At 46.1% G+C, this 17,916-nt stretch overlaps 1 protein-coding gene across 3 annotated transcripts in view; it reads left to right on the top strand.

The window, feature by feature from the left end:
- Nucleotides 1-17,916, top strand: part of TP63 (tumor protein p63) — a 102,311-nt gene that overhangs the window by 6,553 nt on the left and 77,842 nt on the right. For 2 of the 3 annotated variants that reach the window (XM_088170908.1, XM_014891586.2), the window contains exon 1: nt 15,539-15,665. In XM_088170908.1, coding sequence (XP_088027034.1) covers nt 15,618-15,665 — 48 coding nt within the window. In that variant the 5' untranslated portion in view covers nt 15,539-15,617. Of the gene's footprint in view, nt 1-14,687; nt 14,817-15,532; nt 15,666-17,916 lie in introns of those variants that run through there. The other variant, XM_088170909.1, reaches the window with a different exon arrangement.

The raw sequence follows: 17,916 nt of genomic DNA, 5'->3' as shown, positions 1-17,916 counted from the left end.
TGAGCCATGGAAGCATCATCTCTTGGGTGCTGTATCTGGATGGATCTTGGTGAGCAGGGCCTAGTTCCAGCCAGCCAGAGCTCCCACGTTCCAAGAGATCTTTCATCAGGAGCATTTCATGTGTCACTTCACCTTCCCTCATTGGTTCCCACACCTATCAAACAGGGCTGGTGAACAGACTGCAGTTCTCAGATAGGAGTCTGGCCAAGCTGAATGCTGCAATACAGCACAGAGGTGGAAACTCACTGTACCCCCCGCTCATCACTGCCACCAGGCACTAATGAGACTGCAGGCTTCTTTCCCTTGGCTTGGGAGGGGACACATCCAGACAAAACATGCTGGCTGCAGCAGCAGAGGGCTGTGTCCCTCAAGGCTGTGAATTGATGCTGGAGTAATGGGCTCTCCTTTCACTCAGGTATCAGCTGGGTGACATTGGGACAGAGATTTGTTTAAGTTGTCATAGGGTCGTGTCCTGCAGGAGAATCTCATCCCACGTGCAGGCTCTGCAGAATCCTTGCTTTTGGGCAACTGCACATTTTTTCTCTTTCCCCATACCATACTTTGCTGAGGAATAACTGAACTCCTGCTATTACAGAGTGGACAAATTTCAGTTGCCTTCACCTATGCTATGGGAGCCCAAACTTGCTGTGTTGGCAGAAAGACCTGAAGACAAGTAAAGAAAGACACATGACTTTGGTGCAGATCTAGTTGCACAAATAGCCAGTGATAGTACAGGTACTTTCCAGAGACTCAGAGAGGGCCCAGAAATGGTTCTGAGCAGCTTGTGGTGTGCTCAGAGCAGCTGGTGCCTCCTGAAGGAGCAGAACTGGCTCTATGCGGGAAGGAGAGGTGGGAAGGTGCTTTTGTTTCTGGCCTCTGTGAGCTCTCCTGTGGGGTGCTGGTCACATTCACAGCTATGCTGCCACCCCTGGTAAAAATTCCATGAGGGAAGGACCACAGCTGGAGCCAGATGCACATGAGAGGACAGCACTCCATGTGCCAAAACAACCCTTGCAGAGCGGCCTCCTTGGCAGGAGGGCTTTGCAGAGCAGCTCTGCAGGGAACATGCTGCCAGCATGGGAGCTCTCAGCTGCCTCCTGCACCTCCTCAGGGATGTGTGCTGCTGATGGTGCACAGGGGAGGGTATCTATCTTATCTTTGAGGTCTGTTCTTTGGCCGCTGTCCTGTTCTTGTACTGTAATCTCATCAGAAGATGGGTTTAAAAGACAAAATCTTTACAAAACAGTGCTCGAGTTGCACATTGAAGGTTTTTCAGTTCTCTCTTCCTGGCAGAGCCCCTGAAGTGTGCTTATCCCTGCTGCCCTCCTCCATTCTGTACCTGCTGGACCCCTTTACTCCACAGCCACTGACAAGGACAGCACTTTTTTCTCTTCAAAACAGTATAGGCTTCTCAAGAAAATTTTTGTCTTCTTGGAGGTCCTTTTAGTGCTGCTTAAAGGATTAAAGTGGAACCAAACCAACCTTTTTTTTCTCAGATCCCAAAGGACCGCAAGGAGAATATGTGAAATCTTTCATGGGGTCCTTTATACTGTGAGGAGAGGACACCTGATTTATAACACCTTGCTCAACTCCCAAAAATCCTGAAGAAATTAAAGAAGCAAGCTCCTAATAGTTCATCTGTTCAGAGGCATTTAGGATGTTCATGGTACACGTTATAAGTTATAATTCCATGCTGATTTACATTGTACCTTCCGCTAATTTGCAAAAGCTCCTCTCAACAAACACCAGGATTTCTGGCCTGATACAAAGCAAAAGGGCTCAGCTTCGATTTGGGGAAAAATAAAACCCTCTGCTATTCAACATATATCCAAAACAGTATTGAAGACTTCCCTATAAAATAATTTCAATCGGAGTAATAAGGTATGGGGGAGGAAGGAGGGTCTTGGATGAGGAAGAAATCAAGGAAACTTGTCTTTCAGTTTGGTGCCTGGCTCTAAGCTAGTTTTGCATTTATGTGTCCTGGGAACGTGGACATGGCGGTGGGAGCCAGTGGTTATACTGCCATACAAATTTTGACTTCTTTTTGCCTTAAAATTTTGTAGCCCATGATCAACACTGAAATAATCAGAGTGAAAATATTTTGCTATAATAGATTTCTGAGGTTTGACTAGCTCTGCTGATAATAGATAACATCAGCTCAGACAGCTTCATGAAAACATCTGTATTTGTTCTTAGGCCTTACTTGGGAGTTTTTGGTGCCTGTTTACAATCACTCCTGTGTAGCAGATCACCTCCCCACAGGATTTTGCTGCTGAGTCATTTCCAATCAGGTGTTTAAATGCCACAGGTGGTCTGATGTGATAAATACCAGTACACATAAGCAAGGGGAATTCAGTTAGTGCATGGAGCTATAAAGAGAACAGCCACCTCCCCAAGTGAGAAGGGGGAAATCCTGCAGTAAGTGATCAGGGCTTCAGTAGGTTCTTTGCAACATAAAAATAAGCCTGCTTACAAAACCCTGCCCTGGGACGTTCAGTGCCTGTGTTGTTTAGTAATGTTGATAGGCACAAAAGTCACTGCAGGCTGAACAAATGCATGGAAAGAAGCCCGAATTGTGCTGGTGAGCTGGATGCTGCAAACAGCAGTGGCTCAGCTGTGTATTGCCAGCAGCGTCTGGGGAGCAGGAGCTGGGGAGGAACAACAGTGGGACGGCTGGAATTGCTGTAAGTGGGGTATATGAGATGGCAGTGACAGGTGTGAAACTGTATTTCAGCTGGCTCTGAGAGTTAACACGGGTATTAGGTCGTCAAATATTACAGCATTAAAACTCACCATGTAAAACAACAAAATTTCTTTACACAGTTTTCCAAGTTTGGTTGTTCATATTTATGAATTTTCATCTTGAAATATACAGGATGGAAACGTCATTCCTGTTTTTGATGAAAAGGGTGATGCTATATGTATTCATAGCACTACAGCAGCTACAGCTTTAAGATTATCACAAACAAAAATCATAAATCACATTAGGTGTGGCAATGTATTGATAAAATTATAGGGAGTCAACCCTGTAATTTCTTAGCACCCGGCATAGTTACAAAAGCAGAGATCCTGTGAGCGCTCCAGGTAGCATTCCCTTACACACCAGCAGTGCTCCTGACAAACACTTCATTTGTTCCTGTCCTCCAGGACTATAATCTGCTCTTAATTCTTTGTCTTCATCTGCCCTGTCTTCGAGCTATTTTGTGACACACAGAAAGGTTTTTGCAAGTGCTCTTATTTTTGACAGACGGATTCTCTGCCCCTTGGGGTTAGGAATAGCTGCCCTGCCACAGAGTTGCTACATGCTGAAAACGCAGCCCGCATGGTATTGGGCAGAAGAGCTCCTTTTCCTGTAGGAGTATCACTGGTGGCAAGGGTGAGGAGTGGGAGTTAATGTTTAGTGTCCAAAACACACCAGATTTTACAGGTTGGCTGGGGGGTAACAGTTTTGGGGAGCTTCAAGCAAATTCATATTACAGGAATCTGGACCTAACATCTGCTTTGCTGGTGTTTCTGTTTTGCATTTTAATTATTTACTGAAACTCAGGATGTTGCTGTTTACAGTTTCCTGCTTCTAAAGAGTTCTGGGGACTTTCTGTATTATCGTGATGATTTTTTTTTTACTTTTTTTTTAATTCAACCTTTGAGAGAAAGCTTGTGAGAAGGACTTTCTAAGTCCCCTGAGCAGTTCATAAGGAGTTTGTGTAATTAAAGACAGAAGCAGCTTCTGTAAGAGTAGGTACCTTAGGGAGCCAAGTGTCTTACCTGGCTCAACACAAAATGTCACAAGCCTTTTGCAGTAGGCAGTCTGAGATCCCTCCTGTTCTAAAAAGAAGCTGATATTTCGTGCTCCCTGTCTGTCCCTCTCTTCTCTCACTATATTAATACCACTAAATGCCCTGCAATGCATAGTTTCCCCAGGGCTGAAAATCAGCGTGGGCTGCGTGATTTCTCTTGCTTTGTTTCCTCTTGGTGGAGGGAACATGCTGAGATCGCCCGTGTGGGATGTCCTCTCCCTGCTGCCTCCTCACAGTGGCCAAATTTGGGAAATGCCTGTCCTGTATGCACTGGGACAAGAGCAGCTCAGCACCTGCTGCTCAGCGTGCAGGGGTGCCCAGCGCCTTCCCGGAGTCTGCAGCTGCAGCACACCAAACACTTGGGCAAAAAAACCCAGGAGCTGTTGGGGCAACCCTGGCAGAGGCACGATCTGACTCCTTCATGTGACAAAAAAGTTTAGATCTCAGCAAGTTTGGCGGTGTATTACTGTCCTGGGGACCATATGCCCTTATTACTACTGATAGTGATGTGGTGCAAGCAGGCAAGAGGCTGCAGGCACCGTGCCAGACTTTGAACAGAGCTCAGAGCATGTTGCAGGGCTACAACCCCATCATGAGCCATTGGGGCTGCAGGCTTTTGCTCTCTGCACCACAGACTCCACTTGTGTCCCCAAGCAGGGCAGCCAGGAACTCACAGAGATCTCCCTTGCAGTCACCCAGAACAGAGCAGGGCCCTGGTTTGGGGACCCAGCCATACTGGTGATGAACCTTGATCTGGGGGTTTCTCTCAGGTTCTCATGGTCAGGTTCTGCCTGCAGCTGCTCTGAGGGTGCACATCCTTAGGAAGAGGTGAGCTCAGGACATTTGGGAATGGACTGGGATGTCAGAAGCTGAGCTGAGACTGCCTAACTTGCCTACACTACATAAAATGAGAGGTTTGGGTTAACAGTGTTCATGGGCATTTCCTCTCCAGACAGCCTAGAGCTCAGGCCATGGTTTTTTTGTCTCAAAAACATGTTTGCATGTAGGTAAGGGACAGTACACAAACCAGATCTTGAACTCTGGCCAAGGCATCAGTGTGGATGTAGCCGAGGTCTTCCCTTGCCACTCTAACCCTGCTGCAAGTGGAACTTTCCTGTTAGGTTTGGATTTTTTTTTTTTCCCCCTTGTCTCTGTCCTCTTTCAGAGCCTCGTAGAACCAGAACCGGTTTCTGACACCATGACTGCCTTTCTGAAGCCCTAATCTGCTTGGCTGAATTATTTTACCATCTTTTACAAATAAATAAAGTAATTTTTCATTCTGTGCTGTGGTCTCTGTACTGGTGTGATGGAGGTAGACCAGTGAAAATGTAGAGATGCTGGTTGCACTCAACACTGCAGAAGTTTGGCAGACAATAATTAAGACAATCCCATTTCCTGTGGGTAATACTGAAAGCTCCTTGTAAAAAATAGCAATGATATGAGGTAGATATTTTTATTGGGTAAATGCTGTGATAGCACGAAAAGTACTGATGACCAAATCTCAAGAGGAGAATTTGATTTAGCAAGCCTCAAGAAGGTGAGATTTCTGGCCACTGCCTCTCCAGAACTTTGCAGTGCTCCTTGTTAAATATCTAAAATCACTGTAGAAGAGTAGTGATGAAGACCTGTGATAGCTGTATTTTTCTCATGACTGACACCTCTTGAAAATGACCTTGCCTGCTTTTATTTCTAGGGCTGTTGTTTTATTTATTTTAATATTCCCTGACACTGCAGAGACCTGAGTACCTGAAAGGATATGGTTAACTGGTTTAGGCTGCTTTGGGCATTTAACACTGCTCCTCCAGGAAAGATGAGGGCTCTCCCCATCCTGTGCAGCAGATTGCAATAGCAGAGGTGTCTGAGTTCCTACTTCCTCAGGTGCCCCCAGACACCTGCTGCAGATTATTGATGGTGGACAAGTGGGCCTGGAGCGATTTTGGGTTGGGCACTGAGCCCAGAGAGACAAAAAATGGTCTCTGTTGTCTTGAGTTGTAGCTGCAGCTGGACAGCAGAGGCTGGCATGTGGCAGCAGGGCTGGAGGCAGCACTGACCCATCAGGAGACGCCTCAGCAGAGAGCTGTGCTTGTCCCCTCCTCCCCTGAGGGGAGGACTCATCATTCTGTTCATCCTGCTGTGAAGCTACCTGGGCTATCTAGCTACAAAAACTCCTGTATAAACTTCGAAAGTTAGACTCAAACAAATGTTCTCAGATGGGTATTTGAAATAGAGCAAGTTATATCTATTACTTAGACCTAAGTGATTTATTATTTTTTAAAGGGACTTGCAAATGTTTTGTGGCTTCTAGACAGTTTGCCTGTAAAGTTTTTCTTACAGCACTTATTTTTGGACTTGGACCAAAAATACCTCAGAATTTTGAGGGCTGGGCCTGGATTTTCCACTTGTGCTGACTTTCTCACTTACTGCAGTAAAAGATCTCAACTCTGTCCAGCAGCTCTGACTCTTCCTTCTCCAGATGGGCACTGCTTCTCACCACCACTACAGTAGGTTTGGAAAAGAGATTGACTGGAAAAGTGAGTTACAAAATAATGCAAATGCTTTTAATTGGTTTTGGGTTCAAGACTTTCTTAAAATTGATTATTTATATTTTCTTTTACTATCTAAATTTGGAAAGTCTTGGGACCATGTTTCCCTGGAGATGTACTGATTTTTAACAGATATCTATGTGCTTTACCAATTTGAGGATACTGTTATATCTTAGGAATGGAAGAACAAAGCTGGACAGGTCACCCAGGGGCTGGGGGTTGAGCTTGGGTGTCCTGAGCTCCAGGTTTGCATTCTGACTCTGGGCTTCTCCACACAGGTTGGGTGGTCTTCTGTGACTTATGAGGAGTTTGTAGCCCCGACTAGAAAGCAACAATTGCCATGGGCAGGTGAAGAAATTGCTGTGACAGTGCTTCACCTTGGCCAGGGCTGAGAAATGGAGTGGGTGTCAGGGCTGAGCAGAAAGGAGGGGATGTCCGTGGCTGAGCTTCTGAGGATGGGTAAAAAGGGGGTGTCAAAAACTGAGTGGGAGATAAGAGACATCGGGGAAAGTTCACAAGATGCTGAAGGAAACCTTGAAGGAAAAAAATAAAATAGGGGTTACACTTAGGGGAGAGTGTCTCAAATGCTGGTGGAGTGTTGAGCTGCCTGAAGCCCTGAGGACGAAATCTCTGTTATGCAAAAGTGGTCACTGCTGTCAGGCTGAAAATGATGATATGTAGATAGCTGATTAGATGAGCTGTTGATAGGAGATGCAGTGAGTTCCTGGGCTGTGGAGGTACTGAAATTGTTCAGCTTCGAGAAGCCATTCTCAGCAGGATGCAGGGAGCAGGCCACACAGTGCTCATTCTCAGAACCCCAGTGGGAATGCAGAGGGAATCCTTTCCTCCCAGAGGAGCTCTGCAGCCAGCACTGGAGCAGGACAGGATATAATGTGCTTTGAGGGGCTGCCACAAAGCTGCAAGTGTTGCCCTCACTGCAGGCAGTCTTACTCAAGATGACTCTAACTGAAAGGAGATGATGAAAGGAGAAAAATCCCCCTTGTGTTTTGCAGCATGGTGAATTAGGAGGATTACTCTGTACAGCCAGTTTCACTTTCTTTGATATAGGTCAGTGTTGCCTGTGCACTGAAGACTTGAGTAAAGAGCAACCAGGAGGCTGAGCCATCCCTTCCTACCCCTTTCCATTCATCTCACACACATATGCTTCCAAAAGACAAATCCGAGTCACAGGGAGATCAGGATGCACTGTTAGAGGAGACCCTAGCAGAACACTCAGCATTCCTGTGAGACAGAACTGCTTTATTTCCTCTAAATACCATACAGCTCGCAGTTGAAACAGGGTGTGTGCAGGACAAGCACACTTTCCTAGAGGACAGGAGAAGCTAACAGTGCTCCCTGGTCTGTCCTTGACAGATGCTGTAGGACACCAGCAGTGTCACAGAGCATTTTGCTGCTGCCACTCCCTGTTCCTTCACGTGTTCCCCACATCTCCTTGGCTGTTGGCCACTTCTGAGCTCAGGCTTCACCCTTCTGGCAGTCAGCTTCTTTAAATGCACACCCCTGTGAGACTCGACCACTTTTCTCACTGCTGCCCCTCCCTGTGACCCCTGCTGCTGTCCATGTTTTTTTCTGAGAGACCAGAACTATGAAACATCTGACAAATGTGGGAACTGGGAAAAAAACTGAATCATAGGTGGATGTTATATTCTGTCTCAAAAGAATCTTGTGTTGTTCTTTGTTATTCCTTATATTTGTCCTTTCTAACCCATGCATCTGTCATTATTCTTTTGGAGTTATTTTCTAGGACTGATGCATAGAAGTGGCATTATGTGCAAAGACAATCTGAAGGGTTTAAAGAACTTGCTGGAAGTCTAAATTTTAAGATGCTAAACCTGAAAGCTCAGCTTAAAATCGAAAGGAGAATAAATACTAGCGAGTTCAGTTCATCACAACTTGCCTCTGCTAGGATGGGAGTCAGTGTCTTTTGGGCTCATGTGAGTTAATACCTTGGAATATGGCATCAGGCAAAGAAAGAAGCAGGAAAATCCATTCTACAGTGCAATTCATGCTGGGAAGAGAGGCTGCTTGATGATGAAGTAGACACAGAAAGAGGTGGAATAGAGGTTGATGAAATTCAACTGCAATCTTCTCCGAGGGAGTGGAGAGCCTGTTCCATTTTGCTCCCGTATTTAGGGGATGGCAATGAAGCTGTTTGACTTCGGAAGGTCTGTAGCTTTTAGAAAAGGGTTACAAGGGGGTGCTTCAGGGTGAAGGTGAGGGTGGCTGCTCCCGGCACGGGGGACAAGAGCCACAAGTCGGGGAATTCCAGATGACATCGCCTGCCAGGCGCACGCTTGTCCCGTGCTGCCAGACCCCGCATCCTTCTCCTCTTGCACAGCTGTGAGCTTCATTAGGTACCGATGTCTACAAATCACTGCAGTGTTACCCTGCAGAGCAGGGGGAATTCCAGCACGGCGAGGGCTGCCAAGTTCCTCCAGTTTTAACGGTGCGATCTGGAAAGGAGCCCCCTCCCCACGCAAAAACTAAAAATACAACCGACACCAAGATTCAGACATTTAGACGTAATGCTGGTGAACTTTAAATCGTTTGTTTAGCCTTGCTTTTGATGCGCTTCAAGGTGTAACTGGAGAAGGCAGGGACGAGCACGTGGATTGGGATTGCTGGAGCTGCCGACTCCTCTGAGACTTAAATCTCTATCCAGCTCACACCCTGTGGTGGCTGAGGGTTAATATACACATGAATTAAGGGATTTTAAAGGGTTAAATGCTGTATAAATTCAGGAAGAAATATTGGGTTTTAGTCTGGATTGGAATTTTCCTTCCACCCTGAACTCTGTGTGTGTCACAGCATTTCTGCAGCCCCTTGATTTTCATTCCTGGGCATTTTGGTGTCTGAAGATAAATGAAGTTTGGGAGTTTCTTAGTATAGGACATACAGAGTATACTCTACCTGAAGAAATTAAGGCCTTTCTGAATTTCTCTATCTAAGCACCCAAAATCACTAGCTCCTTTTAGAGCAAGCACCAGACTGGGACTCGGGTGACCAAGGCCGTATTTATGGCTTGCTGACTAATCGGGAGTAATTCTATGACCTCCTGCTGTCTTAGTTTTCTCACAGGTAATATGGGAATAATCACAGTATCTTCCTTTGCTGAGCACTTTGAGAACTATGAATAAAATGAGGCATATTAGATATCCTTATTTAGACATCATTAATCATTTGTTGGGTACATTCATATAACGTGGAAGTACTTTCTTCATAAGAATAGATGTTCTTCTCACTGCATCCAGGTTTCCCAAGTACCCCACTAGCATATTGTTTAAGGGACTTTATCTTGTGAAAAAAGAACGAAATTTGTAGCTTACAGAGAAAGACTTCTCTGGCCCCATCTGCATGTCCACTGACTGAGAACTACAGGCTCAGTGATGGAAAATTGTACACCATTGATACACACCTCATGGGGAGAAACAGAAAGAAACACCCTGTAGTTTTGGCAGCAAGCAGAAGGCTCGGAATAATTTTGCTGTGAAAAATTATTCCCTGCTGTGAAAGATTTTATGTTACAAAATTTTACAGTGCAGCTTTACACCAAGCCACAAAGTTCTGCACCCATAAGCCATACAGAAAATTTCTGGGAACGTGCAGGAGAAACACAAACCAAACCAGAGCTCCACTTTTTGAGGGAAGTTATGAAGAAATTGAGGCGCTTGGACCTCTTGAAACCCAACACAGCAGCTTCACCGAAATACCTTATTCATTTCTGGTTTCTTCATAAGCCATGCTATTAACCCGGGAGTAGTTCAGAGTGTTGAAGCACCAAGCCCGTTTTGGATGAAAAAAACAAAAGAAACCAGCCACCTCTTGGTTGCGACAGTCTTTATTTTTGGAAGGAGGCTGCTGGACTCACACATGCGGCAGCGGTGCTGGGGCTGTGCCCTGTGTCAGATGTGACCCTGCAGCAGTGCCAGCAGGTGCCACCAGCCTTTAAGGTCCAGGTCGGCACAGGAGGGGCTGGGCTCCGCATGGCAGCGTCCCGCCTGGCTCCTGCCCTCCTCCGCACCTCCTCGTGTCCCTTCCCCACGGGTAAGTCAAACCCGCGTGTTTTGCTTTTAAGCCCTTTCTAAGAAAGATTGTTTGCAGCCAGAGGTGGTGTTCTGGGTGAGAAGTGTTGCTGTGTGGCAGTAGTTGAGTTTGATAGCGTGCTGTCATTGTTTCCTGGGGTGGAGAGGGGTTTGTTTGCTTTATCCTTAATCTCTTTGATAAGAAGGTAGGGAAAGGGGGTAACGTGGTGAAGAATGGAAGGATGTGCTTAGAGGGAGCAGAAATGCTCTTGTTTTCTCTACACTTGGCCACCACTTTTGTGTCACGCTGGGCCAAGCGGTCAGGGCTTCATTTCCTCCTGGGATGGGACCCGCCGCTCCAGGGAAAGGCAACAGCAGCGTGCCCACAGCTTGTGAGAGGCAAATGCTGTGCTTTGCTCGGTGGTTTTTGGAAGGGTGAGCTGCTCTTTGGTTTGGTTGGTTGGTGTTTTGTTGGTTTCGATTTGGGTCTTTTTTTGGTAAAGTTTCACATTCCCAGCCTTCCGGAAGGCTCTGGAATGGAGTGGGCACAGCTGCAGGGCACGCACGGTGCTGTCACTGCCGAGTGCGATGGCAAAGGGGATCAGCTGGGACACATCCCCACTCAGGGGCTGTAACACAGCTCTGCTGGGAGAGCTCAGGAGGCAGCACAGCAATCAGTGTGCCTGGGGCTCCCCCCCACCTAGGGAATTGGGAGAAATGCTTCCACCTGCACTCTGGGCTGCTCTTGTTTCAGCCAGATAAATAGAACCTCAGTGGGAGGGCATGGCTGCCTGAAACCTGTCCTGGGATTCACTGGCTCAGGAGCAGTGTCCCAGCACTGCACACAGGAACACTGCTCTCGGTGAGGTGCTGCTTCTGTGAGGAGACTTAAACTTGCTGTTAATAATCCTGTGGTGGTTTTTAAAGGAGGGGCTGGTGGATGCAATGTCCTGTTTAGCTTGCTGTTTGATGGGGGCTGTAAATCCCCCTGTAGTTCCTGGTGCAGTTAGTGCTCTCTCTCTTTGAAAACCATCTTGTCACATAGTCCAGCAGTTGGTGCAGGGACTTACCTTGTAGACTTTAAGAACAAGATTCACTGCCATGCCTTGTTCTGTTCTAGTCAGTATTTTGGTGTAACAGGCTGTGTTCAGTAGTGCCATTTCCTGCAGTGGCCTTTGGGATGAGCAGATGTAGGTAAAAGGAATGTTATTTAAGTGTCTGTTAATAAAAAAAGCATTTGGTTCATAGAAGCAATTTAAGCAATGCAGCCTTGTGATTAACTTTAGGCTCTGAGAGATTATTTTACTGAAAGTTGAGCATTTGCTGATGTGAGAAAAGACAATTAACTAAAGCAGTGAAATTTATGTACAGATTTTGCTTAGACTTTAGCTATTATTTTCCAGTAGAAATTCAGACACTTAAGTATGTGTTTGGTAGACAGAGGCTTCTCTATGTTGAAGGCTGTTAGTTAAGGAAAATAGCATTAAGTTTAGATTCTATTGAGACCACAGGGAAGGAGACAGTTTATCTTGCATGCAGCTTTGTGCTGGGCTGAAGTTGGTTTTCTTGCCTTCTGACAGCTCTTTCCCACCTGAGAACAGGGTGCACCAAACTGAGTAAAAAGCAGTTACTGTAATGCTGTGGACTGCCTAATTTTGTTGCCTCCTTTGGAAATAGAGCAGGACAGAGAGTAAAGGTGTTGCAGAGAGTGTTCAAGGAGTCTGTGAAAACATTAACCAGGAGACTCCTTGTGCTTGGCATAGGGAAATGTGCCTTTTTGGCCATCAAATAAAACCTGGGGTAATGCTTTTCTTAGAATCAGTAAGCTAGGAGCTTGTCTGGCTACAGGGATAAGGATGATGCAGCTGGAACATGAAAGTTTCTGGAGAATTTCAGAGTTGTGTTTAGTGAGGGATGCACCAGCTGTGTCCTTGACTGGTGCAATGCTTTCCAACAGCTCTATTAGCTGCAGAGGTGTAGAGTACAAACCTGGCTTTATCAGTCTGTGCAGCTGATATCTCCTGCACTGCCTGGCTGGGGCAGGTTTGTGGAATTGCAGCTGAACAGGACCAGAGCAGGCAGGGGGAACTGGGACACTTGGTGTTTTTATGACTGAGAACTTTGTCCAGCAGTGAACCAAAAGTGGGGCATGCCATGGCATGCAGGAACCCTGTTGAACTGAGACCTTTTGAAGGAAAGGTCTCTGAGAAAGGTTTAGTTTGTTATAACTGTTTTTTTTCATTGACGTTAGTTCCTGTCTGTGTAGTAATGGAAAGTGGTTTTTAGTGTACAGATAGAGAGCAGTTGTGATAAGTACAAATAATTGTTAAAAATGAGCACTTTATGGCTTGAGAGAACCTGTTGTGGGCTCTCTGCCCATTTGTGGTGGCCAGGACTGGGTGCAGGGTATTGAGCAATGCCTGTGGTCTGTCTGGGTTCAGCAGCAGAGGAGGTTGCAGAGCTTCCCACTGTGTTCCTCCAAGGCTTGTGGTGATGTTGACCTGCAGTTTATATGACAGGCTTTAGGCCAGCTCTGTTCTTCTGGGTTTCAATATGGCATTTGTGAAAGTGTCTTACCTGACTGAAAGCCTGAAAGGAGTAATTTCGGGTACTTTGTGGGATAACTGCTGTTCTCAGAGGATTTGTGATTTTTCACACACGGTATGGGCATGTGCTCTCATCTGTGAGGCAGAGCTATTACCCATTCACTCTACATTTCATTTTTGTTTCTGGCTGTTCATGAACTTTTAAATTATGCTGGAGATTTTTTTTTCCTAATCACAAAAAGGATGAGGAGCTTAAGTGATGCTTTCACCTATTTCGAGGCATGCCCAGCACTGGCTCTGGGGGCTTTTAAGCCACTTTGATTTCCTTTAGCTTAGATTAAGTCTGCTCTTTTCTAAGAGCATGCAGTTCTGTGGGCAGCAGAGGTGAGGAAAGCCCAGCTTTTTGTAGACTAGAGTCATCCTCAAAATGAAAGATGCTGTAAAAATTCAGTAAAGAGAGTCAGATACCTCTCTTGCAGCAGCCAGAAGTAAATACTTCAGGAGAAGTGGAGTAAAAGCACAATAATGTGATCCTTCCTCTGAAGCACTGTTTCTTAATTTTGGCAGCTTAAAAAATTGGGGTCTTCCATGCAATTTGTTTAGACCATTGTGTTAACCAGGACCAATATGTGCCAAACCAAATACTAGTTCAGTTCTCTTGGAATCCAGTTATAACCTTGGCTCCTGCCACAGCCGTTCCCCTGGCAGAGGATGTGGTTGTTCACTTTCATTGTGCTGAAATAACTCCCATAGGGGAATTTTGCAGGACAGCCCCAACCCCGTAGCAGGAAAGTTGGTCACCTGCCTCATACTCTGAAGTTGAACTGAGTTTTTGTCAACTGCAAATATACTGGAGAAATTCCTCTCACCCCCTTTACCTCCCTACAGCCGTCAAGTATTTTGACATGAGTGTAAAAGCTGCTGTGTTTGAATTTAGAAATTGGCCAGTGGGATGAGAATGTGCAGCTGTGGAAGGCATGAGTGCTCCAGCTCTGTCACTGCTCCTCTTGGGCCCACCTATTTCTGTGAGGCTTGTGGGAGCTTAAGGGGATAAAAATGGCCCAGGTAATTAACAGATCTGGTGGAAATCAGTTGATCTGGCTCAGAAATTGGTGGAGGTGAGAGGGCACTAGACAAGCAGATGAAATCTGATGTGATTTAACTTATTTCCATAGACAAAAATATTTATTATTATTCAAGTTTAAAACAAAACCAAAAAACCCAAAACAAACAAAAGCACAACCCAATATTTAGTCCAAGACCTCAGCTGCAGTGGCTGGGTGTAGAAGTCACCTAAATCATTCAAGAGCATGCCATTTTGACAGGCAGACAGCCTGGGACACTGGAATCCCACATTGCTTAGCTGCTTCACCTACTGCAAAGGCTATCTGGTTCACATGGACATTGATGATTTGGGGGGAAATGGAAAGTGGTTTGTTTAGGTTTTTTCCCCCCCACTCTGGGATTCTTACACAGCATCCCAATGGACTCTGAGGGGTATTTAACTTACTGGGAAGGGAGGCCAAATTCTCTCCCATCTAAATGCAGCATCTGCAGCAGTGTGGAATGTGTGTTGTACAGCTGTGAATGTCTCAGGCATTCAGTGTGTCTCCTTTTTCACAAAATAGCTTCTATTTATGGGTTTTCATCGAGCTGGATTCATGCATTCAACGTGTCTTTGTGTGTTTTTCTTTTTTGTTGTTGGTTTATTTGTTTGTTTTGTTTGTTTGTTGGGTTTTTTTGCTTTTGTTTTTTAAGGTTTGTAGAAACTCCGAGCCCCTTCTCCTGGAAGGAGAGTTATTACCGCTCAGCCATGTCCCAGAGCTCTCAGCCCAGGGAATTCCTCAGCCCAGAAGTAATCCAGCATATCTGGGACTTCCTGGAACAGTAAGTAGCCCTTGCATGGAACATATGGAAGGTGTTTTAGGAGGGGATGCTTCTATAACTAGGCTGCTCAGGGGATTGATGCTGGGGAGTTTGGGATCTTCTGTCCTTGTTGATCAGGTATTGATGAGTCAGTCTGTGGTGACTGACAGCTCTTCATCTCTCCAGAGGTCCCACACCCAGGCTGTGGGTTCCAGGTGCAGTGGGCAGCAGTGACACTGACTCTCTGCCAGGCCTCTGGTGGCTGTGCTGGCTGCTTCCTAAGGCTCCTGGCTGGCATTTCCCCTCAGGACATGGGCTCATCACTCTGTGTCCAGGCTGTATTTTCCCCTTGCTGATGCCAGGGTGGAGAAGAGGTGAAGATGGTGCAGAGTTCACCCTGTCAAGTCCATTGATTGAAATAAAACTGACTCTGTTCCCATTCCTGACTTGCCATGACTGATGCTGAAACAATCACTGCTATAAATCTTCCTTGAGTTTTGTCTCTCAGTGATTTGACTCTGCTCTTGCCTCAGAGCAAGTGACATGTCCTTCTGGGCCCTGTCTGTTCAGGGGCTGCTGTAGCTCAATGGTGAGGATCTAGTTATTCCTCAGTAATTGCTTACTTTATCATGGCTTGTGGTAATGCCAAAGTCCTGGGCAAAGGGAAAGAGAAGGAAGGTGAGGTGGTGGAAAACAGAACTTGGTCAGTTTTAACTTCATTACTGTGTTCTTTGCAGGCCAATATGCTCGGTTCAGCCAATTGATTTAAACTTCATCGATGGCCCATCTGAAGATGGCTCCACAAACAAAATCGAGATCAGCATGGATTGTGTCCGGGTGCAGGACACCGAGCTCAATGACCCAATGTGGGTGAGTAATGAGAAACTTCCTTAACCTTTGGGGGCAAAAGGGGAGTTTTTGCAGGAGCTACTCCAGCTGCATTGCCCCAGGGCTCTCTTCCCACCTTGGCTGGCTCCTCACCTGCTCTTCTGCACCAGCAATGGCAGGAGAGAGGGATGAAGCAGCTAAACTGGCAGGAGAGCTGAGGCGCCTCTTGCACAGGCTACTCAACCATCCCTGCACTCTCCCTGCTTAGAGCTAGTTTGACCTCAGGGTTCAAATAATTTGGATTCTGGGCACAGCTGCAATTTTGCTGACCAAGGCCAGAGGTTCTTCACTGTTTTTTCTTCTGTTGAGGGTCATATATGAATGAAAACTCATTTTCAGACTGTGGTTGGGTTCTGTTCGCCTCATGTTTCTTCAGACTAGAGAGTGTTTGTAATGAGTCTTGGCCGTAGGTATCTCAGGGATATGGCTCAAGACTGGAATGCAGATGAGGCACTGGTGGTTGCTGGTTCATTGCCTTTGGCACTAACAGACTGGCTCTTTCTTAGCAATAGCTCTTCAGAAGAAGCCAGGTGCTTTTCTTGTAGGCAGTACCAGGAGATATTTCAGGAGTTTGAGTTGTTCATGTCCTGTTTCTGTTCTTCCTGGGTCTTGAATACTTTGGAGTAAAAATAAAGTATAGTTTGAAATTTGTGTTGGTATGTGTAAATTTTTTTGCACTGTTTCCATCCTGACAAACTACTGTCATTTAATTCCCTGGATAATCAACCACAATTTTTGATGTGATGGTGTGTTGGCAGTCTGTATCCTGGTAGTGTTTGTGACCTGGAGGATTGTGTCTGCAAGGAAGGAGCTCCTGGGTCGTTCTGGCTGCAGTCCCTAGTGACAGGAGGTTTGACCTGTCAGTGCTGCACTGGTGTGACTGCTGGGGAGGCTGCAGTGCTCTTACCTTTCCATGAAGGTTAAAAAGCCAGTTTGAGGTTGGGTATGTGCCTGACTAATGTGGTGAACTAATCCAAGTGTACAAGGAGAGGTGGCTTACATCATGTCTGGTTATCTTTTGATTCAGCATTTTGTGGGGCATGAGGGGTGGGGTGCAAACCTTCCATCAGCATCTAGATGTTGGTTTTTTTCCACCATTATAGCACAGCTCCAATGAAATGGTGTCTCTTCAATAGTCTAAAAGACTCTCCATGTTTACAGGGGATTCTGATTTTCAAAGTGGACTACAATGGTCTGTTTGAGCTATGTCCTCCTAAAAAACAATCCCCAACAGTTTAAAGGCCATTAACAGTAACTTTTCTCCTTCCATGCTCGCATCTGGATTTGTGGCATTGAGCACAAGCTCAACTCCCTGTTTCCTGTTCCTCCAAGCTGTCTGCAGAGCACTGCAGTGGCTGTTGGGCTCACTGTTCAGGGTCTCCCTCTCCTGCCAGTGGTGCAGCAAAACATGAAAGGAAAGTCCCTTCCCCTTGTTCTCTCTGAGCACTGCTGCGGTGAGCACTGGTGCCTGGGACAAGAAGCTTTCTCTGTGCAGTTACTTCTTGCTGATGAAGGGTTTGAGCCCAGCCTTGCAGGAGGCATTTTTGGAGAGGCCAGGCTGCAGGGTGACTTCTTTTTAAGAAGTGTTTGTCACTGATGTGACAAGCTGAAGGGGGAGCAGGGAAATTCCATCCCATCCTCACCCTTACTGTAAAGGCAACAGCTCAGAGTACATTAATGTATGTACATTAATAAATGTTCCAGTTTGTCTTCAGTGGAAGACAGCACCTTCTCTCAGTTGAATGCTGGACAAAAGCCTTCACAAAGCAAAATATGCATTTCAAACCTGTGCAAACAGCCCGTCTTTTAAAATGAGGAAAGCTCTTTTTACTCCCCTTACCACCACCACCACCTCCCTATAAATTTGCAAACATCCCTGACAGGTGACAACTCCCCTTGCAGAGAAGTCTGTTTGCTTTGCTGTTTCTGGGGCTCGCAGCGGCTGCAGCTTTCATTGGCAGAGAATGTGTAGCCTGGGGCAAGGTGTTTGCTTTAATCTGAAATACCTTACAACTCTCTTCCCCTCCAGCTTCTCTTTTCCTTTGGATGGCTTCGGGGCACGAGCTTCCCTTGCACCTGTCTCTCCTGTAACCTCAGCCATGTCACTTCTAGACACGAGGTGCTGCACGCAGCTGATTGCAGCAAAGGGTTGAAGAGGGCAGATAAACACAAAGGAATGCAGCAGAAACAGAGGGGCCCTGGGAGATGAGCACTGAGATCAAGGCAGAGTGCA

This window comes from Sturnus vulgaris, chromosome 10 (genome assembly GCF_052056855.1).
Source record: "Sturnus vulgaris isolate bStuVul1 chromosome 10, bStuVul1.hap1, whole genome shotgun sequence".
Lineage (NCBI taxonomy): Eukaryota > Metazoa > Chordata > Aves > Passeriformes > Sturnidae > Sturnus > Sturnus vulgaris.
This window is presented reverse-complemented; position numbering and strand designations above follow the sequence as displayed.